The sequence below is a fragment of the Engystomops pustulosus genome, chromosome 5 (assembly GCF_040894005.1).
Source record: "Engystomops pustulosus chromosome 5, aEngPut4.maternal, whole genome shotgun sequence".
NCBI classification, from domain to species: Eukaryota; Metazoa; Chordata; class Amphibia; order Anura; family Leptodactylidae; genus Engystomops; species Engystomops pustulosus.
In genome coordinates this window covers 139,306,866-139,333,497 of record NC_092415.1, presented here as the reverse complement: position 1 = coordinate 139,333,497, position 26,632 = coordinate 139,306,866, and the positions used below count along the sequence as shown (strand labels likewise).

General features: G+C 39.1%; 1 protein-coding gene across 16 annotated transcripts in view; it reads left to right on the top strand.

Moving 5' to 3' along the window:
- The window catches only part of GOLGA4 (golgin A4), a 67,858-nt gene that overhangs the window by 37,634 nt on the left and 3,592 nt on the right, over positions 1–26,632 (top strand). For 3 of the 16 annotated variants that reach the window (XM_072153184.1, XM_072153177.1, XM_072153185.1), the window contains 11 exons: positions 1,118–1,273; positions 2,292–6,163; positions 6,286–6,407; positions 9,676–9,806; positions 14,263–14,385; positions 14,477–14,500; positions 16,134–16,202; positions 16,341–16,425; positions 17,939–18,042; positions 20,712–20,798; positions 20,905–26,555. In XM_072153184.1, the coding sequence (XP_072009285.1) occupies positions 1,118–1,273; positions 2,292–6,163; positions 6,286–6,407; positions 9,676–9,806; positions 14,263–14,385; positions 14,477–14,500; positions 16,134–16,202; positions 16,341–16,425; positions 17,939–18,042; positions 20,712–20,798; positions 20,905–20,961 (4,830 nt within the window). In that variant the 3' untranslated portion in view covers positions 20,962–26,555. Of the gene's footprint in view, positions 1–1,117; positions 1,274–2,291; positions 6,164–6,285; positions 6,408–9,675; positions 9,807–14,262; positions 14,386–14,476; positions 14,501–16,133; positions 16,203–16,340; positions 16,426–17,938; positions 18,043–20,711; positions 20,799–20,904; positions 26,557–26,632 lie in introns of those variants that run through there. The other 13 variants (XM_072153180.1, XM_072153188.1, XM_072153189.1 and 10 more) reach the window with 9 other exon arrangements.

Sequence of the window (26,632 nt, the reverse complement as noted above, 5' to 3'; positions counted from 1 at the left end):
CGATGCCCTTTTTCATTTTTGCGTTTTCATTTTTCACTCCCCACCTTCAAAAATCTAACTTTTTTTTTTCTTATTTTCTGCGTAACAAATTACACTTCAAAATTGTGGTATTTAATATTCCATTCTGTGTAGTGGAGAGCGGGAAAAAAATTCCAAATGCAGTGAAATTGGTGAAAAAAACGCATTCTCACTGTATTCTTGTGGCTTGGATTTTACGGATTTCACTGTACGCCCCAAATGACATACCAAATTTGTATAGGTTTTATAATGTTTTCATACATTCACAAAAATGAAAACTTCCTGTACAAAATGTTTTTTTTTATTTTGCCATCTTCTGGTGCTAATAACTGTTGGTAATAGCTGTCGGTGGTGTCATTTTTTGCGACTTTTTATGTTTTCAATGCTGCCATTTTTAGGACTGTACGACCTTTCAATCACTTTTCATAGATTCTTTATATTTTTTAAAATGGCAAAAAAGTGCCATTTTCAACTTTGGGCGCTATTTTCCATTACGGGGTTTAATGCAGCGAAAAAACATTTATATTTTGATACAGTGGCTATTTTGGACGCGTTGATACCTAATGTGTTTATGATTTTTTTACTATTTATTTATATTTATCAGTTCTAGGAAAAGGGGGGCGATTAGAATTTTTATGCAGCAAAGACTTACTGGCTATGGAGAGGGCTCAGCCCTTGAACCCTCTCCATGCATCGGGACCCGACGCGCCCTAGTCACAGTGTCTGTATCTATAAGTAAGGCTGCTTACACTCAAGCAAGTTTAATGTGCCCAACTCACATCAAACTCTTAGCATGTGCTGGCTACAACTTCCACCCCAAATGCTGGACAATGGAACTGAACCGAGTTCACAGTGTTACGGGCTGGACATTCTAGCCAGCACAGGCTGCTAGTTTTGATGTGAGTTGGACACATCAAACTCACTTGTGTGTGTAAACGGCCTTACTGGAAGACCCAGACTTGTGGGTAAGCTGCCCAAGTGTCCCCTGGTTTATCATGCTTGATTTTGATGGTAGTTTTACTTTCATCTATTGGTTGATTGCAATAAAGTTTTACACCACACCATTGGTCTTTGTTTTGTTTTTTTTATTCCAACATAGACAAGGGACCAAGAGGAACATTTAAAAACTATGCAAGAAAAAGAACAGCAAGCATTACTTGCTTTAGAAGAAATTGAACTTCAAAAGAAAGCTATTCAAGCTCAAACTGAGAACCAGCTTCAGGAAATGCAGCAAGAACTTGAAGAATGTAGAACCGTAAGTTGTATCATCTTTTTACCACATTGTTAAAGGGGTTATCCAGGTGTTAAAAATTACTTGGGGCCGGGCTGGGATGGGCTATTTAAAAATAATAAACATGTACTTACCTCCTCCAGCCGATGTCCCGCGGTCCGTTTGATCCATGCCCATATTTGTTTACAGGGGCACAGAAGCCGCACACAGGGAGCATCTGGTCTGCGATGTGGCTGGCTCCTCCCATCCGTCCCTATCTCTCAGTGTTCTAAGCGCTGGGAGATGGTGTTGGATTGAAGCTTCTGGTTGGCCGGAAGCTCCCTGTGCGACCTTGTAATCAAACGGTGCACAGAGGAGATGCACATCAGCTGCGCCCGACGAGTTAAGTAGATGTTTATTATGTTTAAATAGCCCACCCCAGCCCGCCCCTCAGTAAATTTTAACACTCGGATAACCCCTTTAATTCTTAAATAATTAAATTGATAAATAATTTGGTGTTTTCTTTTAGCGCTGGAGCTGCATATTTAATTTAAGCCTAAGTAAACTATATAGCAAATAGTTAATAAAAAAACCTAGTAAAATAGGATCCCATGGAATAACGGTCCTTCTGAGAAATGTGTTTGATCTTTTTTTAGCTGAAGTAGATTCTACTCGTGCAGAGGCTTACAGGAGTTTAGTTGCCTAATAGGCGCTTTCCAGGGGGGCTGTATTATATACTGTTTAAAATTAGTTTGTCTATGAAAAGGCCTAGGATTTGAAAGGAAACCTACCACCACGGATCTACCTATTAAGGTAGATCCAGTTGCAGGTTCCTCTTATCTACTCAGGTTTTGGTGCTTTTACTCATGTTGATTTAGAAGAGCCTTGTGACTGCTAGGTAATGTGGCATCCATTCAGCTATGACAAGGCCATTGATTCGGAGTTTACAATTAACATAATCAAAATTTTATCTGCTTTTATTCAAATCTTATCCCCTGTTTTTAATGCTTTGAATTTTTTCATAACCCCATATTTAGACACTTTTTTTTCCTGCTTTTTACAGAGAATTCTTGAGTTGGAAAGTTTCCTCGCAAAAACCTCTCAGGACAGTGACATAAAATCAGAAGAATTATCCACCCGACTCGAAATTGAGGCTAACAAGCATAATGCAGAAATAACTGCAGTTATTGAGAAACATAAGCAAGAACTTGAGCTCTGTTATAAAGACAACGAAAAAAAGTTGATAGAAAAGGTTGAAAGTTTAAAACATGAACATGAAACTCAGATCATGACATTAAAAGAAAAGTGCCAACAAGAATTTGAGACTCAGATAAAAGAAAAGGAGCGTACATTTCAGGCTCATATTCAAGAAATGAACGAAAAAACTTTGGAAAAATTGGATGTAAAGCAAACAGAATTGGAAGCCCTCTCGGCTGAGTTGTCTGAAGCTATAAAGCTGCGTAAGGAAATGGAACAGAAATTTGTGGCTGAAACAGAGAAAATGAAAGTAGACTATGAAGGTCAGCTGGATGAGCTTCGAAAGGAGCACCAAGACCATATTGGTGCTATTGAGAAAGAGAAGGAAATATTGACTCAGGGAGTAGAAAAAGATTTGAAGGAAGAAATTAACCATTTAAAGCTTTTGCTAGATGGAAAGGAGAAGGATATGGAACTTTTACTGCTTGAAAAGCAGCATTTGAAGGAAGCAGCCGAAAAGGCTGATAGGGAGTTAAAAGACATTTCTGCCCAGTTGGCCGATTTGCATATTTCGTATCAGAAGAAGGCACAGGAGGAAGCCGAGACTTATGCCACAGAAATAAAAGATATACAAAATAAGCTGTTAGCCGTATCTGAGGAGAGAAACCGTCTAGAGCAATTGGTCGAAGAACAAAAATCTAAACTGGATCTTTTAACTGAAGAACTAGGTATTCACAAAGAGCAGGTACAAAACCTTAACTTAAAAACTGAACAGCAAGTTGCACATTTCAATGATTTAACGTTGCAGTCTGAGAAAAAGATAAATGACTATAACTTGCAAGTAGAAGAACTGAACAGAATTGTTGCTGTTAAAGAAAATGAAACTCAGAAGCTAGAAGAGGCTCACAACCAACTTATCAACCAGCTCAACCAAAATTTGTCTTCCAAAGAAAAGGAAATCAAATCTTTACAAGAACAGCACAGAATGAAAATTAAGAGCCAAGACACAAAGCTTGAAAAAATGAAGCAAAAGATTAAAGAAATGCAAGAGACGTCGAAGAAAAATTTTGCTGAGAAGGAAAATCGTCTCAAGAAGGAATTGGAGGATAAAGAAAAGCAGTTTAATGATAAAATGCTGGAGATGGCCCATGCAAGTTCAACTGGAATTAATGATGCATTGTCTCAGCTAGAACAGAACCATAAAGAGCAACTTGTCAGTATCAAAGAGTCTCACCATAGAGAATTACAAGAGACTGTACAAGAGTGGGAGAAAAAGCTTAGCCAGCATGTGGATGAACTGAGGGAAAAGCATGAGGCTGAAATTCAGGAGAAAGATCGAGAAATAACAGAGGTAAAACAGCTGTTGGGTAACATAAGCAGAGAGAAGGATGAAGTTGACAAACAAATTATTTCCTTAAGGGAAGAAAAGAAAAGCTTGGATATCTCTTGCCATGGATTACAGGAAAATTTAAGTAAAATGGCCAATCAGGTGATGTCTTTGACCCAAAGTGAAAGTAACTTGAAATCCGAGCTTGAAAAGGTACAAAATGAACACGAGTTGCTGAGGAAAAATAAAAAGGTGATTGATTCAGAACTTGGTGATCTAAAGGCATTGGTTGAAACGAACAAAGGTGAAGTTAAGGATTTACTTGAAAAACTATGTAAATCAGAAGAAAAATGTCAGTCTCTAGAAATGTCTCACAATGATAAATCTAAACTTGTTAAAGAATTGTCAGATGAGCTTCTAGAAAAAAAAGCTTGGTGCCAGGAACTTTTACTTGCTAATGAACAAAAATTAGAAAATTGCTGTAAAGAAGCATTGTCACTGTTAGAGTCCTTAACGTCTGGGCTTAGCCATAAATACAATAACCATATGAATAGTTTGACACTTAGAGTTGGGGTTTGTGAGAAAGCTGCATGTAAATTAAAAGAGCCCATTTCAAAACACGTTGACAAAATCAAAGACTTAGAAATACAACTTAATCAATTAAGTGATGAATACAAGACCACAGTTGCATCCTTGACACAAAGCAACCAGGGGCTGCAGGAAAAAGAAAATATTATTTTGGCAATGAAGGAAGAACTGAAGACGCTTTCCATAGATAAGGAAACATTGCAAAAAGAGGAAGGTAACCAGCAAAAAGAGGCTGAGGAGAAAGAGTCTTGCATCACACAATTAAAAAAAGAGCTCTCTGAAAATATCAATACGGTTACATCTTTGACTGCTGTGCTAAAAGAGAGAGACTTTGAAGTAAATGAACTTAAGTTGAAACTTGAGAACAGTGTGGCTTTGGAAGAAAAGGAGAAAGCTATAGCTTTTATCAGCTACCAGCACAATGAACTTCAACAGCAATTACTTAAGCAGATTCAAGAGCTGACATCAAATATTGAAGATCTGAATAAAGAGAAAGCCACCTCTGTTAAAGAAGCAGATAAACTCAGAAGCAAGCTAGACGAGTGGAAGAAAAAAGCAGAAGTTCGTTTTACTCAAAATCACCAATCGATTAAAGATTTACAAGAGAAGGTTGAAATAGCTAATAAACAACTATTGGAAAAAGATGCAATATTAAGTATGGTCAAAGAAGAGTTTGAGAATTTTCGTAGCAGCACAGAAAAGGATCAATCAAATAGAGAAAGCTTAGCGCTTGAGTTAAATACTAGCATAGAAAACCAGAATTCAAAGATTCAGGAACTGGAAACTGAGATGGCCAAATTGACGAAAGAAAAACAATGCCTATTAGAAGAGGTAGACAGACAAATTCAGCAGCAAAGTACTGAAAAAAGACAACTTGTAGAGCAGCTTTCACATATTCAAAATGTTGCCTCTGAAAAGGACAGTCACTCTATAGAGGCACAGCAGCAGATACTTAGACTAGAAAATGAAATCTCAAGGTTAAAGGAAGACAGTAAAACAAAAGAGAGTGCGTTAGAACAGCTTAAAATAGAACAAACGGAGAGCAAAGAAAAGGCTCTGAAGGCACTGGAAGAGCAACTGTCAAGTGAGAATGGCAAAAAAATTGCAGAACTAAAGAAAAAAGCTGAGCAAAAAATAGCATCGGTTAGAAAGCAGCTCACTTCTCAGCTTGAAGAAAAGGAAAAATATAAGCAAGATCTGGAAGTGCAACTCCAAAGTCTAAAGACTCAGATACAGAATGAAGGCCAGGCATTAGAAGCATGCTTGAGCCAGGAGAAAGAAGAACTTGAGAAAAGATATGCAATGCTACAAGAACAAACCCTTCACAAGGACCATGCACTATTAGAGATAAGAAATGAGCTGCTGCTAAAGGAAAAGAGAGTCAAAGAGCTGGAAGACTTGAATGAGACACTTGAAAAGCAAGTGAATGAAACTGAAAGGATCTTACATGAAAAGGAATCATCCCTGATGACAGAAAGGGAAGCGGAGAAACTCAAACTGGAACACATGTCTTCCAAGCATCAGGAGGCTTTACTTTCTCTCCAGGAACAGTTAGATGCTAAAGACTCAGAGTTAAAAACATGTAATGAAAAATTAGAGGAGAGATCAAAAACTTATGAAGAGCTCCAGGTACTTTATGATGAAATTCAATCTCAGGAGGACACATTGAAGGTAAAACTTCAAGAGGCAGAAGCAGAGATCCAAAAATACCGCAAGGAAGTAACTAAACTGCAGAAGGACTTGAGAACTTTACGCAAGGAACATAATCAAGAACTAGATTTGCTAAAGAAGGAACTATTAGAAGAATCTGAACAAAAAGTCAAGTAAGTTTTTTGGTTTGGTTGTCCCCCCACTGACCCAAACTCCAATTTTACATGTGCGTGGTCTATGTATACGGTATGTTACTTGACATTGGCTTTTTGTTGGAATTTTGTCACTTAAATAGGCATGAACAAGAGGATCTAGAGTTAAAGCACAATTCTTCCTTAAAACAGCTTATGAGGGAATTTAACACACAAATGGCGCAAAAAGAGCGCGAGCTTGAACTTGCTGTCCAGGAAACCATTGGTAAGTGTAGATATTATTAAAATAGGTAGTTTTTGGGTGTATTTTTTATGTCCGTTAAAGTATTTGAAAGCAGAAGAGTAACAACAGCAACAACAAAGCCAGAAGACGTTGCAAACTTGCATGCATACCATTGAAAAACTGTGGGCCTCTAGAATCCAGTTACAGGGTTTTTGTATTTAGGATTACAAAAACATTGCTGCTTTTTTCAAAACAACTGAGCTGCAACACTTTACATGAGCCGTGGGCCATTGTGGGGCAACCGGATATTTTACTGAAGCACAAACAAGAGTTGTGCTTGTAAGGTATCTAATGACCTTACGAAATAATATGATTCTTTTATAGTCATATTGCGACAAATCCTACAATAGCAATGTCATAAATTATAGGAAATCTGCTACCTGGTCCCTTAAAAAAACGAGACATGGCTTTGTAGATGAAGAGTCATAATTTGTCTTTTGAGAAAATCTGTGTTCAGAATGCAGAGCAATCTTTAAAGGGCATCTACCACCAGGATGAAGGACTGTATGCCTGAGGGGCTCCTGGTTCCATTGTTGTTAATGGAGCCTGGAGCCCCTTGGGCTCATTTGCATATAGTCTTTCATCCTGGTGGTAGATGTCCTTTAAGTTTCATGAATTCGGGGAATGAGGTCTGTTACCCAGTTTCGCTGTCCTGATGACTTGTTTGTGTTTAGGCCAAGGATTTTTAACCCCTTACTGCCAATGGATGTAGTAGTATGTCACGGGCGGCAGTTACTTCTTGCATTGTGATATAGTACTATGTCCAGCTTCTGGCATTGCCTCCAGAATGCGGCACCAGAAGCTGCGGGTGTTGGCTGTATGTTACAGCTGACACTTTCGATCCGAGATTCCTCCGATTGCGGGTATTAACCCCTTGCACACCACAGTTGCATATCACCGCAATGTGTAAGGGGCATCTGAAGTGATTTGGACCCCCCTGCGGTGCTTACCGGGAGAGGGGAGGGGGTCCGCCGCTCTCTGATGCCATTCTCGGGTCGGGTTCTGCCAGTGCACTGGGGCTGCACAATGTCTTCCGGGACCCAGGTCCTGCCTCCAGGCGGGACCAGGCAGAAGGACACTGAGCATGCGCAGCTTAGATGAATTAGAGCTTGAACAAGCAATCAGAGCTTCACTTGTTCAAGCTCACCTGTAAGTAAAAAAAAGTTCAAAACACTTAATATAGTCTTTTCAATAAAAAATAATTTAAAGAAAATTTCCCTAAGTACAAAAGTACAAAAACCCCATTGTCTATAACAATCTGTACAATAAATTGGTAACATTATTGGTGAACACTGTAACTAAATCTAAAAATGTATGTTTTTCATAAATTCCCTTCACAAAAAGTTAACAAAAAAAGTTGAGTGCACCAAAAATGGTACCACTGAAAAGCACAACTCAACACGTATAATAAAGTATATTAAATTTATGTCTCACAAAAGATTGCATTAAGAAAAACAAATGAGATTTTCTCTGATTTTCTTCAGTAAAATTGTGAAAATCTATAACAAATATTTAAATAAGGTATCACCATAATCGTAGTGGTCTATTCAATAAAGATAACATATTATTTTTATGGTACAGTTAACACAATTGATGATTTTCTTTGCCTCCATAAATGTAAAAGTTAATAAAATCTCATCAATAAGACCCACTAAAATGAAGTGCATCTAATATTGCAGAAATTAAGCTCTTGCGTGTCCAAATTGCCAAATAAAGGTTGTATAGCGCTTAAAAAGTAATGCAAATCTGGGGTATTGACATACACAGGAGAGATTGGGTATCAAACTCTATGGAGTTTTGGTTTTTTATCCACTGAGAATGTGTAATTTTTTTTTTTTTTTTTAAATTGCGTTCTTTTAGCCAAAAAAATGTAAATTTCAAAATTGCACCGGATTTTGTTTTAACGCCTGTAAAACAAAGGGTTAACAAACTTCATAAAAGTTATTTTACATACGTTGAGGGCAGTAGTTTCTATAATAGGTTAATTTATGGGGTTTTTCTATTATTTAGGCACTGAAAGTGACCTGAAAGATGTTAAAGTTCTAACCCTCATTACATCCTAAAACGAGAGGGCTTGTAAAAAAAAAACAAAAAAAAAACATGTCAACGTAAAGCAGACATTCGTTGAATGTTAGTTGGCAAGTACGTTTGCTGTTATGACTGTTTAAAGAGAGTTCCGAAAAAAAACTATAGGTGGCCAGGAGCGGGCTGCTTAAAACAATAAAGATGTACTTACCTTCTGGTGCCCTCTGGTATCCAGCGCTGCTGTCGCTCTGGTCCGGGCGGCATGTAAACAAACATGGCCGCCGGAGCAGTACAGCATTCAGCTGCCGGCCGTGGGGGCCGGAAGGTTGTCGGGTCCGTCCGGAAGCTGAATGCAGCGCTGCTCCGGCGGCCATGTTTGTTTACATGGCGCCCGGACCGGAGCGACAGCAGCACTGGATACCGGAGGGCACCAGAAGATAAGTACATCTTTATTGTTTTAAGCAGCCCGCTCCCGGCCACCTATAGTTTTTTTTTCAAAACACGGACAACCCCTTTAAAAAAGGAGAACATTTTAAATTTCGAAAAACGAGAATCACCTGGACGTGTTAAAGCATTTAAGGCCCCTTCCACACTTGCGTTGCAGATTACGTCAGAGTCTGATCAGGGTGTGATCAGAGTTTAATCAGTTTTAAGTCAAAGAGTTTGTTCAGTGTCTCAACAGGACTCAGGACTGAGCTCTATCTTTTCTATGGCAATTGATGCGTGAAAAACTCATTGCACTTGCAAGTGTCTCAGAGTGCAATGCGTTTTTGATGCATCACCATAGACTTGTATGGTGCATTTTTCACGCGTGTAACTTGCCAAAGAAGAGCATGTCGAGATTTAAACGCGTGTTTAAAAAAACGTGCGTGAAAAAAAAATGCAAGTCTGAAAAAGCCCTTTGACTACAATGGGTCAGAGTGCAATGCAAGTTCTGCGCGTCAAAAGCACGAGCAGAACACTCGCGTGAAAAACGCAAGTGTGAAAGGGGCCTAGGAGTTATAACCACTCATAGTGACACATATCAGATTTGAAAAAAATGGGCCGTGCCAGGAAGGTGTAAAGTGGCTTCGGTGGTAAGGCGTTCAGAAAGGCATGCTTATGACACAAGGCAAGTTTCCTAAAAGGACTTGTATTTGGTTTATCTGTGACCAGGTAACTGATTTTATATTCCTCAGAAATCATATAGCAGTGTGTTTACTAATAAATTGTTACTTTGATCCAGTTAAAGCACAAGAGGTTGAGGCAGAAATAATACAGTCACATCACATAGAAACCACACAACTCCATAAAAAGATTGCCGAGAAGGAAGATGATTTGAAAAGGACTGTCAAGAAGTATGAAGAAATCTTGGAGGTAAATCTTTAAAACTTTTATTTTGGATATAAATGTTTATTTTCTTAGCTTATTACACATTCACTAATCCTTGACATAAATGCCTGGGCAGAAGAGCATAGGAAATCCACTTAAAAGTGGTCCTTTGATAGGTCATAGAAGTATTCTAGAGGATTGCATCTGTGAAGTCTTTTAAGATGGACAATCCCTTGGTACCATAATATGCAAAACCCATTCAGCACAGCTCAGATATTTATATTGCTGAATAAATTCCCTCCCATTAACATCAAGGGTTAAAGTATTCATAGAATTCAGGTCCGTGGGTTGCTCTTTTGGGTACATTACTTTTTATGTATTATCTCCAATAAAAGAAGAATTTTTTAATCCAGCCACGCTTCCTGGATTTGCGGATGAGTGCCGAGGTCGTGTTTGTTCCCTTAAAGTATTCATGGTACATGTTTTATCATCTTAGGAGATGTGTTATTAGTATTGGTTCAAAAATAAGACAGCTTCACAACCTAGGAAGAGAATGCTCATCCTAATTAGTGAGAAGTTGCATTCTCACCCTGATGATTGGGATGACACTTTGAGAGTGTGAGCCCGATTAGCAGCAGGAAACTGCCTGTTATACACAGCCTGGTCCCTGCCAGGCAGTTAAACCCCTTAGCTACCACAATCAATCTAGAGAACCTTCTTCAACCGCCAAGTCAGGTGGGGGGAGAAGGGGGATTGTCATGGCAGTCACAAAGGTCTTGTTCAGACCTCCAGCTGCAATGTACAGAGGCCTATAGTACTCAAAAAGTCAGATGTACTTCACAATACTACCAGTCTAATAATACAATAATAAAAGCCCTAATAATGCTATTTTGTTTGAGAAATTAAGTTATAGCTCGCAGAGTATAGTGAAACCTAAACATTGAAATTTTTTCTAAAAAGGTGTATTTATTTTCTAAAGTAATAAAATATATATACTAGTATAAGCCTAGTTTTTCAGCACAAAAAAAGTGTGCGGAAAACCCAAAATATGAAATATATTTCATAACTCGCCTTTTTGGCTTTCCCCACTGCTGGCTATATACTGGGGGATATGGGCTGGCAGGCTATATACTGGGAGGCAGGTGCTGGCTATATACTATGGGGCAGGGTCCGGCAGGCTATATACTGGATACTATATGCATTTCCCACCCTAATAATAATACAGGCAGTCCCCGGGTTACATACAAGATAGGGTCTGTAGGATTGTTCTTAAGTTGAATTTGTATGTAAGTCGGAACTGTATATGTTATCATGGTAACCGCAGCCAGAACTTTTTTGGTCTCTGTGACAATTGGATTTTAAAAATGTTGGGTTGTCATAAGAACCAGGATTAACTCTAAAGCTTCATAACAGACACATTTGATAACTGTTACAGCTGATTATTGTAGCCTGGGGCTAAAGTACAGTAAATTACCAATATCCAGTGGTCCGTTTGTAACTAGGGGTCGTATGTAAGTCGAGTGTTCTTAAGTAGGGGACCGCCTGTAATAATAATAATTCTTTATTTATATAGCGCACATAGATTACACAGCGCTGCACAAAGCATTTCAAATTGGTCTAAACAACCTAACAGTATGTACGGCTTATACTCGAGTCAACAGATTTTCCCAGGTTTTTGTGGTAAAATTAGGGGCCTCGGCTTATACTTGGGTCGGCTTATACCCCAGTATATACGGTAATCATTCCTACAGAATATTACTTTATATACTGTAGGGTCAACCATCTTTTAAATTGTTTTATTCTGTTACACTAAATGGTTAGTAAATTTTTTGCATTATGCTTTTTTACCGTAAAAATTAGGCCATTGAAAACTACAACTGGCTGATACTACACTAAACATGAAACTTTGTTCTTCAGACTAAGCTACTACCCTTTCAGCTGTAATACTGCTTAACCTCTTAAGGACCTGGCCCTTTTTCATTTTTGCATTTTAATTTTTCACTCCCCACCTTCAAAAAATCTATAACTTTTTTTATTTTTCCATGTACAGAGCAGTGTTTGGGCTTGTTTTCTGCACAAATTGCACTTCATAGTGATGGCATTTATTATTCAATGTCGTGTACTGGGAAGCAGAAAAAAAATTCCAAATACCAAATTTGTTTAGGTTTTATAATGTTTTCATACATTTACAAAAAATGAAAACCTTCTGTACAAAAAAAAAATATTCATTTTGCCATGTTCTGGCGCTAAAAACTTTTTCATATATCAGTGTAGGGCGCTTTGGTTGATGTCATTTTTTGTGACTTTTAACCCCTTAGCGCTCTGCGCCGTAGCCGTACTGCGCTGAGTCCTGCGAATAGCGCTCAATGCAGTAGAGCTACTGCGCAGAGACTATGCCGGTTCAGCTCTGCACAGGAGCCGAGCTGGCATCGGGGGCCGCGGGATGTCAGCGGTAATCTACCGCTGACATCCTCTGCTAACACCCGCGATTGGAGCCCACTCCGACCGCGGGTGTTGGCAGGGGATGTCAGCAGTAGATTACCGCTGACATCCCGCGAACCCCGATGCCGGCTCGGCTCCTGTGCAGAGCTGAACCGGCATCGTCTCTGCGCAGTATAACGCAACCGCGGCATTTAACATGCCTTCCGGGGGTCTTTCCCCCACGTTCCGAGCCGTTTTCGGGGGCGCCGACTGCTTTGGACCCCAGAGATGCCTGAAGGCAGTGCCTTTAAGATGGCGTATGTGACGTCATCTTAAAGGCACAGTGTCAGCCTATGCATGTGCATAGGCTGACACTGCTAATACCCTGCAATACATAAGTATTGCAGAGTATTATCATGAACAAGCAATCAGATGATTGCTTGTTCATGTCCCATGGTGGATCAAATAAAAAATGTAAAATGCCCAATAAGCCCCAAAACATATAAAGAGACCTAGAAGGCTCAAAAAAGTCTAAATCATAACACAAACCCCACATATATAGTATCACTGCGTCCATAACAATCCCTAGAATAAAACTAAATAACTATTGAACCCGTACGATGAACACCATAAAAAAACCTTTAAAAACCCGCCAAAAATTATGGCAAATTTTTCTAAAAATTCATCATTTTTCTTTTTTTTTGTAAATAAACGCAAAACTTATGAGCCAAAATTTACCACTAAAATGAAGTACAACGTGTGGGGGTAAACAACTATCCCAGATTCGCTTAGATAAGTAACAGTGTTCAAAAGTTCTAACCATATAACGCAGGTCAGAATCCAAAAAATGGGACTGAGCCTTAAGCTACAAAATGGCTGCGTCCTTAAGGGGTTATTGACTTTTTTAATGCTATCATTTTGAGGACTGTACAACCTTTTGATCACTTTTTATAGAATATTTAATATTTTTCAAAATGGCCAAAAAGTGGCACTTTGGGCACTATTAACCGCTACATGGTTAAACGCCGGTAAAAATCGTTATTATATTTTGATAGAACGGACATTTTCGGATGCATTGATACCAAACATGTTTATGATTCTTACTGTTTATTTGCTTTCATATGTGATCTAGGGAAAGGGGGGTGATTTTAAACGTTTACTTCTTTTATAATTTTTTCATACACCTTTGCAGCACAAGGACGATATAGTTTGTCCTCGGTTGTGAAGGTGTAGCCACCAGGTGTATGTGCTGTAGCTTCCTCATTTATGTCATGGATGAGGTTGATGAAAGACAAATCAAAAACTACTAACAGTCTCCTACTTAAGGACCCGTTGGCTTACAGACAACTCCTAGTTACAGGCGGTCCTCTCTGCCCACTGAGACCTCTGGTCAAACTGTCTTGATGCTGGTAATTCAATAAATTTTATCCCCATGCTACATTTGTCACAAGTTATCAAAGTTGTCTGCAATGCAGATTTATTTTTAATATTTATACTCATGACAACTCAAAAATCTTTCAAATCCTTGTCACATGGAGGAGAATCATACATTGCACTGTATGAAAAAACAAACCTACAGATCCAATCTTGTATGTAACCCAGGGGCTGCACTGCAGTCCATATACAAAAGAAGCCAAAGCTTAGATTTTCCTCCCTTAGTAGAATAGTTATTTTCTATGCACGGATAGCGTAGATGGTGCATATTAATATTGTTCTAATGTTCAAAGTTTATGGCACATGTTAACATTTTTCAGGAGCTCCAACAAATATTCTTCAACCACATAAAGCTTCATTCATTTTATTGGAACAAACTGCTTTGTGCTGCTTGGTCTCAAGAGGTATTATCCTTGAGTTGAGTGCTTTATCTCTTGATCTTCTGTATCCCTTTTTTCACATAAATAAATGTATTGCTGACTGTAGAAGAAAGTACTAGCCTGTTGTCTTTTGTGTGATCTTCCTTTCTGCTGTGACTTGAGGATATTGCATCCAGCTAAAATAGTACATCTGCTAGCACTGCCAGTAACATTGTTGAACTCCTATAACTTTATTGGGTTCTCACAGAAATTTCATCGTATTATAGGCACGAGAAGAAGAGATGACTGCCAAAGTGGCTGAATTACAGGAGGAACTAGAAAAACTGCAGGATGAGCTGTCCAAGAGACTGGAAGAGGAGGCAGCTCAAAATACAGAGGTGAAGTGCCAGGTATTCTGGATGTATATAGTACAAAATTGTTCTGCAAAACATACACATTATTCATTTGTTTTATCTCTCTTTTTTTTTTTTTTTAAATTAGGATCCAGACAATGAGGAAATTCAAGTAAGTTCAAGTCTTTAGGTAAAACTTAGGCAATATTCACACTAACGTGTGCCTGACGTACCGCATAACACCGGGGAGAGGAGGAGGGGTGAGCGCAGCGATATATGGAGCATTGTGCCGTATTCCGGGGAAAGATGGAACATGTCCTATCCTTCTCCCGGCTACAGAACGGTACTTGCTCCCGCATGGCGCTGTGCACCCATTCTAGCTGAGAGACCAGATGCACCACAAGTTGCTAGCTGTGCACCCATTGCCGTCTATGGTGGACGTATATACACTGTATATACGTCGGCCGTATATATGTTGCCCATACGGCAGTGTGAATGTAGCCTAACTCTGGGTAAATTCACACAGGGAGGATTATAGATTTGATCTGGGGCGGAAGCTAAACATGCTGCCATTTTTATAATCTTGCCCTAAATTTTATCCACTTAATCTGCATCTTCTGCACTGCATTAAGGATGCAATTATTTCCAGAACTACTTTGTGTAAATGGTTTTTTATCATAAGATCTGTATGGCTGAATAGGGGGCTTCTGCGGTCATTGTACTTTTGTAAATGCCTGGTGCAGACGAGCGCCATTCAGCAAATAATATTACAGCAATGGTCAACCCAATGTCCAAGCGTCTTTTCGTTTCATGCCAGTATTGAGCATCTAAGTACAATGACATTAAGAAATCAATATTATATATGGGATAGTACCATACTAATGTGTTAGTAGGCCGATATTTGAGGCCAAGGACATATGTGCTCATCTAGGGAGGGGGAATAATGGGATTGGGGTTTGGGATGAAAGTGTGTATTTTGTGTTTTGTTTAAAAAAAATGGTAACAACCAAAATATTAAATATTTGATTAAAAAAAAAAAAAAAAGAATCCATATTTTAAGGAAAGACATGGACTGCTTGTTCTCATTCTTTTTCTTCCATTTTCCCTACTGCTTTGCAAAAATAATAACAAGGCTATTGAGATTTTCTAATTGTAAATATGGATTAATCCAATCTGAATCTACCAGTTAAATGTATATTGGTAGTGTCTCTTGTTTGTTGGGGTTTTTCTGTTCCGCACACATGGGGGACATATATCATACACAAAAGGAAGAAAAAAGAGGGGCACAGCGCTAACAAAACATCCCACAGCAGATTTTTTGTGAGCATTAGCTTGAAATCAATCAGTCCAGGCAATGAGGATCTGGAAACAAACTGTGTGCGGGGGTGCTCTAGCTCACATAGTTCACAATGCTTGGAAAACAATGCATTCAAGAGGAAAGAAAGAGCTGGCACTCACCGCTGTTGAAGTAAAATCAGTTTTTTTATTCCATATCGCTTTAAAAACTTCATCCGGATTAAGCGCTTGTAGCGCGAAACGGGCCGTCGCCTCTTGTGGGCTCCTGCTTTATTCCTCTCTCCTGTAGCGAAGTTTTTAAAGCGATATGGAATAAGAGACTGATTTTACTTCAACAGCGGTGAGTGCCAGCTCTTTCTTTCCTCTTGAATGCATTGTTTTCCAAGCATTGTGGACATATATCATGGCTTGTAAGGCCAGTAATTGCAAGGATATATAGCTTGCACTTGGTTCCTTGAACTGTTTAGTATGTTTGGTGATAAATTTCACCCTTTGTATTTCTTGTTTAGGCACAGTTGGCAAAGAAAACCACACAACTGAATGATGCAAAACTGAAAGAGCAGGAGCTTAAAGAACAGGTATGTGTTGCATACGGATTCTAGTCATTGGATATTTCTGCACAGAACAATGCAGCACACCTCCTATATAATGTAAAACAGCATGTAGATGTTTGGGTAGTTATAGCTTTCTTTTTTTTTTTTTTTTTTTTTTTATAGATCAACACTTTGGAAGACCAGCTGAAAAACTACTCCCGTGGTGTGTTTGTCACTCCCCTTGGTACTCCTTATAAAGGTGGAGGTGGTGAGAACATTTGTTCTTGTAATGTAGTATACAGTAGATGCTTGTGATCTGCACTAAAATTATAGGACAAGAACACAAGGACATCATTATTTGTTATTACATAAATAAGAAGCTAACATACAATGATTTTTGTCACTAAATAGAAGAGGAGGAGACTTTGGTCAATCATATAACATGACCGATGTTGTTTTTATCCTTACTGTGAAATTGTCTAGCACTTTACAACCACTGTATTTGTGTTAAACATATGTTTTAGTTTCTAAATTTAGAATCCTGAATACATGCGATGCTAGAACAGCTTCAAAATTACATGAAGTTAAGTTTTGCCCCTGGTTCTCCTTTCCTCTTAAATCAATACCTATATATTGCTACGTAGTAGTTTGTTATATTGTTGCAAGAAAAAGTGCTTGCTTGCAATTATAAATAAACCAAATCTAACATAACTAATAACACAAAAAAGCTGTAGCCTTCAAGTTTTTTTATTATTTTTATTTATATACATTTGCCATGTCTTAGCCTTGGCTTTTTTGTTACATTTTTATCTTTATCTGATGCTGGTTCAGATAGGAGAACTTTGCAGATATATGATTGCCAGAATCCTCTTGTACCCCTCCTCTTCTCTAAGCCAGCAATGTGAGGATTGGACATATGGGTGCAGGTTGTTTGAGAATGAGAGAACATGGGGCTTCAGAGTGTGTTAGAAGGAAGGGGACATGGGGGTGCAGGATTTTAAATTATGGCTGGAAACTTTGGAATATGAGTTCTATGAGAAAGAGACGGGGAGCATGGGTAGCAGGCCTATTTCACATGCACAACCTATAGGGATTCCCCATCCTCTTCTTCTGTCCTTGTGAACCATTGGTTATGGAACAGACAGTTTAGGAGGTGAAGTAACCAGTTGACCCCAGCACTAAACCTTCATGCTGGACTATGAATGGATAGGCTGTAGGTAAGCCAGCTCACAGACTCTCCACCATTGCCTAGCCGTTCTCTAAATAAAGAACATTTAAAAGTTACACATAGTTAGAATTGGATAGACTCCTTATTATACCTTTGGTTACTCCATTATTGAAAGACATCTACCACCAGTTTACTGTTGGTAGAGTGTCCTAATTAGACTGCTCGTTCAGTCTAGGGCGTTTTTAACATGTTTTCTCGTATCTTTATTAATGAAATAATAACTTTGTAAAACAGCGCATCTCGGTTTCCGCATCTTTTAATTTATGCACACCCCACTGCAAACCTCCTCCTGCCCCGGACAGAGAATTACGATACAGTCGGGGCATGTGCTCTCTCCTAGGAATTAGTTTTGTTAGCATGTGTTCAGATTGTTATCGAACTCAAAATTATAGACAAACACAATCCATTAGCACGGGATAGCAGGATCCGGTGCAGAATCTAGGTATTTACAAAGGGGTTTTTGCCATAGTAGTTATCATTTAGTGGTTAAGATCGCATACAGAAATTCTTTCTTGCATTTCAGTTTGAAATAAGATATTTCATTTTTCTTCAGATGTCAATCATCGGTACACTGATGTGTCTGTTTTTGGAGAGCCTACAGAATTTGAGTACTTGAGAAAAGTATTGTTTGAGTATATGATGGGAAGGGAAACAAAGGTAAGTAGCTGCAGACCACGCACATACATACATTATAAACTTATTCTCTTACGCCTCTTTCACTCCTCAGCCATCACCTTTCTGCTACTGTACAACTCCTCCATCCCCTACTGCTGTCCACTCACCATGCTGTGATCTCTGCCCTTGTGTAAGTGAACAAGCAGAAGGGAGGAGTTGTAAAGGAGCACAGAGTTGGGGGCTGAGAGCTAAGCCTTCTGGGACCAGCACAGACAAGTCACCATGTTTTTGTTTTTTGTAAATGCATCCAAACCAAAACAAACCTTGGAACTCTGGGTGCAAGGTAAGTTAAAACACACGTATACATTGTAATGCAGATGCTCATAGAAAGGCAGAAAGACAGCTTTGAAATCCAGCTGTAATGGGCTTCTGCAACCCGTATTTATTGAACATGGGGTACCTAGTGACATGTTCCCTTAAAGGAGCATCCTCAGGGTGCTATGTTGTTGGATCCCACTGCTTCACAACTTATTACTTACGTTGTAATATTTAATAACATTTGGCAAAAGTACTTCCAGTATCTCAGGGTATTGGCCCTGTGTAGATTCTGTGCCCCAACCTATTTCAATCTCTACCTGTGCTGGTGGGCGAGGGAATGTGTGTTCAACAAACAACTTGATTTGTTTCCTTAGATCATTCTTTAAATACAAACGATCTGAGGTTATTTCTGACCTATGAGATCCATGAGGACAAAATTGTCTTCGTGCACTTGACCATTATCAAGTCATCCTTGGGAAAATTACAGACGAGGATGTCCAGAAAACCTACGACTTCTAATAGCTTACTGAGGTGGAATAGCTGGCATCCAAAGCCTCTTTACCTCTGGGCCTGGAGGAACTGTTCTCAGCCATCTCACATCAAACTAAAAGGGTATCTTGAATAGTCGTCAATGGGATGATTAAATGAATTTTCAATGGATCATAGTGACCTATGACACAGGACATCAAATGGTCAGAGATACCCTGAAGATCCTCAAATCAGACCATGATATTGGAGACATATTAGGGGAGCACCCGGGAATTACTTTTAGGAGAGGAAAAGGCAAACTGGTACACAGCCATTTACAACTTAGGAGAACAACCTCTTGGCTACCGGTTTGTCCATGTGGTACTTACCACTGTAGATCATGCATGGCATGTAAAAAAAAGTCACGAATGTTTTTTCATCACATCCAATACCTTAAATTTAAAAAAAGGAGCTTTATAATTTTTAGAATACTTGTTACTTCGGTGTTCAGTATGTTGGAAAAAAAGGTGCATCTTTTGTGAGCATAAAAAAGGACACCTCCATCTAGAAAGATGCCTAGGAAGAGTGTGGTCCTGAGTTTTCGGGAACACAAGAACTACCAGCCCCACTGTGAGGCTACAACGGAGACAAAAACTATGCTGAGCAAAGTCACATTGGATCCTACTTGCCTTTATGAAAATGTATCATTTGCCTTTTTTTTTTTTTTTTTTTTTTTTTTTTTTTTTAAATAATCTCCCTAATGTTAATATAGTTCGTCGTTATTATCTGACTAGGACTCCTGTTGGATTAGCTGACCATGTTGCTCTGTGATCATGCTGATACCTCATGATCCATGTAATGTTCAACCTGAACACTATATATAGGCAGCAGTAATGTTTTTAGATTTTTATTGGAGTCCCATTGAGCTCTCGCTCTGCTCTGGCAGGTGGGTGCACCTCAGGAATTCCCTCTGTCATATTCACCTAGGTGTCCTTTATTTACTCCTGTAGAATATCTCTACCAGTGCAATCTGTGCATAGATCCCCCTGACAACTAGATGTGGTGGGTGTTCCTTTCACTACCTCCTCTAGGAAATCCCCCTGTCCTGGCTGATTTTCAGCCGGAGGGTGGGGTCTAATGATGCACCTCTGGATATGACCAATCACCAGGTTGGTGACATCGAATTAATGTTGAAATAAATAGCCAGCATGTGAGGGTGGAGGCCTTGGCCATGCTATTGCCACTGCTTCACAGCCCATTTGTTGTTCAAGACCATTTAGCTAAACAACTAGTTGCACAACAGGCAGGGTGGTTACTCAGGGCAGCTTTACTGATACTCTACCTATCCAGTCTTGTACAGAAGAAATGGCACTGTTAGAACAGATAGGTCTTCAGGGGCGTTAAGAGCTATATCTGTTGCCCTCTCATAAATGTTTTGGTGATCTAGAAATGCGTCAGGTTACACAAATTACACTTCAATAGATTAGTGATCTGTGTATTAGTAGTAGTGTATTAGTAGTGAGTAGTTTCTATTCACCATGAATCTTTGTCAAGCACTTTCCTTATTATGAGTGCACCAGGTCCAGCTACAGTCTTGGGATATAAATGCATTCTTAGTCCTGTGCTGCTAACAATACACACAGAGGTATAGTTACACTGCTCTCCAGGGATGGTATCAAATGTAATGGCGAAACCGTGGTAGACTCCCTTCAAGTTTTCAAAGGTGCATCCAACACACAAGGCATGTTTTATAGGAAAAACACATCTAAGAGCCTAACACCTCATGCCAAATATCAACTCCTCTTATAGATATATTTTCCCATACACAAAGTACATGCTTCGTTTAGGTGTGTTTTTGTTTGCAAGTTTTTATGAGACAAAATTTCTGACATATTTTCTTTGTCTTGTTTTTAATTTGTTCTTAGACAATGGCAAAAGTTATTACTACAGTGCTCAGATTTCCAGCTGATCAAGCTCAGAAGATATTGGAAAGAGAAGATTCCCGACCTGTGGTAAGATTTCTTGGACTAATGGATCTTGCCTGATTTTCATGCTGGAATCTAAATGAAAATGAACAGACTTGTTATCATAAATTCTCTTCTTTGGTTATATCTTCAGGATATCAATAGAATAGAGGTAAATAGCTCTGCACAGCACTCACAGGAGTGCTGTTGACCCCTAGTTGTCTGCAACACATGGCCAAGCTTTGACTGGACTTCTAATACATGTCCACTGTAAAATTTAGAACTAATCATCATAGCAACAATGCAAGTTGGCAAAGAAGACCTTTTTTCAGGTTTTGCATCCGTCTATACTTTGAAGGTTTGTAGCTCATTTGAATTTATCCGGATCGGTAGGATAGAATACAATTTTATTTTCCCCTCTGGGATGAATAAAGTGCTCCATTAACACCATTTCTTGTGATATGTAAAGTGCTTCTGAATATGAAGGCACCATATAATTAAAGATTTATTATATTAACATTAAACACACAATTCTAGACATAACAAAATACACAAACGCACAATCATAGGCATAATACAACATAATATACACAAGTAAATCAGAGACCTTTAGCATTATGTATTTCCCCACTTATTTGCCAGTGCATAAATGTGCAGTTACCTTGTTATAAACAATTATGGCAAACAATTTATGGAATAAAGGACCTTTTGTACCTTTCCATATTCATATTTAATTGCAGAAAGCAATTGCTGATAATATTTTTTTTGTTTATTCAACAATGCAAATAAAGGATGAATTGAATTGCTAATTATTGCCCTAAACTTTGCCAAAATTCTCCTTCTAACCAAATATGAAATACTCTCCCGGCATCTTCCCACCACCCCCAGCACAGAAGAAGATGGCACTGGCCACCACTGTGTCGTAGAACATCTGAAGCATGTGTATACTTAAATTTCCACAAAAAGAATAAACGACAACACAACTTGAGATGTGTTTCCTGTTCAATTTATTGTCCATCTCCACACCTAAGTATTTGTATGTTTCAAACACCTCTTTATCATCTGCCACAATCCGTGTCAACCCTGACAAGTAAAATCCAAAGTAAATGAAGTCAACAAGAAGTGAGACAAAAGTGTTCCCTTCATATCTCCTATATTGATAATTGGACAAGCCAAAAGGGATAAGTAGTATGGTCGCAACTTACCTTACATACAAAAGGTGTTTAAACTTTTTTGATGAATCCTCTAAGAAAGTCAAGTACCATAAGTACTTGGCCAAAAAACAATTAAAGCCAGTGTCTATCCCAATCCAAACAGAAGGGGTAGTCAACACACCAATGTAATAAGAAAAATATAATCCCTTTATTTTTCTATAATAAAATATTTGTACAAACTTTGCTTTATTTTATTATAATATACATAACATATTGTAGGTTAAAAAGTTCCAGATGTACAGGATGAGTCCAAAAAGATTCCTACCTGGTAGACATATAGTGAGTATTAATAATCAGTATACAAGGGATTAAAAGCAATACCTAACATCCACAAGGTGGCAGTACAGGCCTGGTTGTGCTACAGGCATAGTTATAGTGCAAGTGTAATGTAATGCACAAGGCGGTCAGAATAAGTGTTGGCATGAAAACATACGTTGCTTACCCATAGCAAAAGTACAGCGTATGACCTCAGAGCTACCGGGTGAGGGCCACCCTCTAGATCTGCAACTTTTTTATGTAAGTTCGGGTCCCTTGTTTGGATGTGGCCCGTGTGACCCAGACAAATTGAAGCCCTTGGCCAACTAGCCATGGCTAGTTCAGGTCTGCTCATCTCTACTAATTACTGTTGTAGGAGAAGTAGAGTAGCAGCTCTCTAAGGCTTTCCTTTAGTTTAATATGTTAATGAATTCCTCTGCGTTATCCGTAAAAGCATGAATGGTAGATAACACACTAAGGTTTTATTACTTGCATTCGGTTCTTTGATGTCTCAGCCTAAATTTTGCTAATTTAACCTGATTTTTTAATCATTACTATTTGATTATCATTAATGTTGTAGCCTTGAGAGACTTTCCGACGTCTGCATCATAACACCATTTCATTTGATCAGTTTCAACATATTATATGTTTCATTTTCATTTCCAAATCATTTACTGCATCTTCCACTAGAGCACTAGGGGCATCATGTGCTGACATTGGTTTACATGAATTCTACCTTTTACAGAGGTCATAGAAGGATTCTACTTCTATAGTGCATAAAGCAATTCTTAGGTCTCCAATTTATTGCTAGCCAAACAAAGATTCGGTCAATATTTCTCTAATGTGTAAGGCTGTGTATGTATGTTTATGGGGGACAGGGGGTGGTGCATCAGTCATATTTGTTGATCGATGATGGTGTCTGTCAATAGCATTGACTTTAATGTAGTCTGTTATAGAACTAGCATTTCGCTACAGAAAATGGCCATTATTTCTGATATAATCTGCAATATGAACAGAGCCCTAAAAGGAACCTCCACAGCGATTATGTAGGCCTCTGTCATTTGTGGCATGATATTATATTAATGTCTTTAAAAGCATCACAAAGAATTAGAAAGTCATACAAGACTTGTCACAAATTAGTATTGGTAATACATATTTACACATAACCAAATTAGAACATAATTAGAAAGGATTGCTACAGGACAGGGGCCTACACTTTGATGTGAATTAAAGTATGTCACTGTTTTTCCAAGATGCAGGTGGCAACACGGTACAGTGCCATCCTTGTGATTGTAGCATGCACTATGGCAACATTTCTCTTAAAGGGATTATCCATGATTAGAGAGAGTCTGACATCTGGTAGCCCTACTGATCTACATAGTTAGGCTGCTTTTACACAGCCATCGTTACATCCCCACAGATGGCTATAGTGCCCAGTGCCAGTACTGTGACCACAAACGTGTGGCACCGTACCATGTACTGGGTAAAGTTACAGTATGCTCTATCTTTCCCTGTGCGTACAGCCGGGTGGGAGTGCATCACTATGGAGAGGGGAGGAGTGAGCAGCGGTTGTAGGTGTGCCCGTGCTATGCCCGGGGCGAGACTACAACTGTGTAAAAGCTGCCTCAGAGGTTTTTTGATTCATTCATTTATCACATTTTCCTTCTGTTCTGCTTCCAATACTGGTCATGTAGTGATGGTATCATTTTCTTGACTACAGTACACTGCAGTCACATCAGCAGAGCAGTGCTGGAAGCGGTGGGAAAGAAAACTGAACATTATGGCTTATTTTAAAGTTTATTATATTTCCAAGCACAAAACACAAAAGCTGTACCTGTGTAAACTACAAAGGACATATTCATTCTGATGAACAGTTGGATTCTGGAGAATCCAGACATTACCATTTTAAATTGTAATGTTCTATAGAATAATACATCTATAAATCCTAATTATATTGGGGTACATTTACTTAGCCACTGGAGTTCACTGAAAGTGCATTGTTCGTCTATAATGCACTGTGCCACGATTCACTGCCCGATATCCTGCATGTGTCGCTTCCCCACTAAGGTCCGACAGAGTTCTCCATCTTTTTCCTGGTGCATGTAAGTGCATTGTTTCGCGACACAATTTGAAAGTTAAATCCCGTGCTCAGTCCGAATCAGTCGGATTGTCCTTCGGCACGCCCCCTCAATTTGCACCAAAAACCTATTGTTTGCTACACAATCCAGGCGCAGACACTTATTAAATACACGTGCAAGCTTTGTAATCCCCGAAAAAGGCGAACAGTCCGGGGAAAGTGAGCAGCGCGACCCTTAGTAAATGTGCCCCATTATGTTTTATTGTGTTTTAACCATATTGGGATTTCGTGCACTTGTTCCATAGAAAAGCAGTGGTGTAGAAGATTGCAGGACATTGTGTGCTGCTGCAGTTAGGGTTCATCCGTGTTATTGCAGTCCGGCAATGGTTCTAACACCTAAGGAAAGTCCCAATCCTGGGTGTCTAACCCTTACACCACAGTTAAACATGGACAGTGGTGCCTTAAAGAAAATCTACCATCAAAGTCAAACATGATAAACCAGGGACACTTACTCATAGATCCAGGCACCATGACTATCTTCTTATATTTGTTATCGAGGGCCTCCTTCCTACTAAATCTACTTTTAATTTTTAATATTATGATAATGAGCATGCAAGACTGTGGGGTTGTTACCAGAACCTGCAGTGCTGTAGTTTCACAAGCTGTTAAATTAAGCAGAACATGTCTCATCCAACCCCCTGCTCTCTACTTTCTCCCTGTGTAATCTAGCAGCAGCAGGAAGTGCAGCGGGCGGGGGAAACCTGCTTTGCCCATTATAACATCCTGTGAAGCTATACCACTGAGGGGCTCTGGAAATTTTAGAAGTTTATTTTTGAAGGAAGGACATGGTTCAATTATACAAAAAAAATAGAAGCTCTCGCACAGTTAACTTCACGAAAAAAACTCTGGGAAACTGAAAATTGTGTTATTTGACTTGCAAAAAAAGAACCCACAAAGCTATATTGACAGAAAAAAAAATAGGTTGTAGAAGCAAAAAACGAACAGCTTGGTCATTTAAGTGAATCTGTCGTATTGTTTTTTTTACGTTTAAACCTAATGACAGGTTCCCACAGAAGTCTTCATACTGATCCCAATGCTTTTTTGCATAAAAATCTATAGCCATAATCCGTTTAAAAAAAAAACAGTCGCTGGTACCTTGCCAGGAGACTCACCAAGTCACATGAGGTTTATTTTCGCTCGTTACTGTGTGTGACTCGCTGAAGAGAATTCCGGAGGGAGGAATTAGGGACATTGGCTGTTTGTGACCTGCTGAAGATTTGCATACAGGATGAGATAACTTTGTAAAGAAAATGTAAAAGTTTATAGGCATGAGGAAGAGCAATTTAGGGATTAAAAATAGGTTTATTTAAAGGAGATTAAATTTACTGGCAGGTTCCCTTTAAGATGCAAAACAGCTGCTGTAGAAAGGGGTCACAAGCAGCTGTGGTCATGTGTGGGAAGGACTCCTGTAAGAAGCACAGTGCTGTAGTGGAGCTGCTGGGACATTGGATTGTTGTTATACAGATCTGTATATTTGAACTGCCTCTTTACGTTCTGTTATTGTAACTTACCCTCAGCACATATTAGAAGTTTGCTCTACATTTACCTGTTCCTCTCAGCCCTAGGTTGCTACGCCAGCTGAAAATGTTTACATCAATATTGGCTGTGTATCGTATTAAAATCCTTAAACTGCATATTGGTGTACTTGGATTACATATTCACACAGCCCTAGGATCAGGAGAATATAATTCCAGGACACAAGTACCAGAGAATCAATTGATAACATTTGCTTCTTTTAAGGGACTACAATTGACTACAATTCTTAAATACAATCCCGGTTCGATTACCTGCAGCCTGTGTAAATGGGTTGAAATGTCAGCCCCTTCCCACAGATTGCACACGAGAGTCCTTGTATAATACAGAAATATGATGCAAGGACATACAGCCTGCTGGAAGAAGTTCAGCAATGGCAATGCAACACTTAATACAGTGTTGGCACAGAATTTCGGCCAACAGACAGGAAGTCCTTGCATCATATTAATGCAAGGGCTCCCATCTGTGCAGTCCGTGGGATTGGCCAGCATACAAGTCCATTACTATGGGCTGCACATGTGCGGGTGCAGGTAGCCTTAGGGATATGGCAGCTTTGGCTGTAGAGTAAGGCATTGTTAAGAATAGAAGCCCTATAGAAAGTATGTGTTCTGTTACGGTTTAGTGTAGCTTGCAGCTTAGCTAGCCCGTCTACCCCGTTTACCCCCTGCATGCTAATCTGCGTAGTTATGTGTATTACTAACATCCTATGTCAGAATTAACTGCACTAAGCTCTTTTTTTCCCT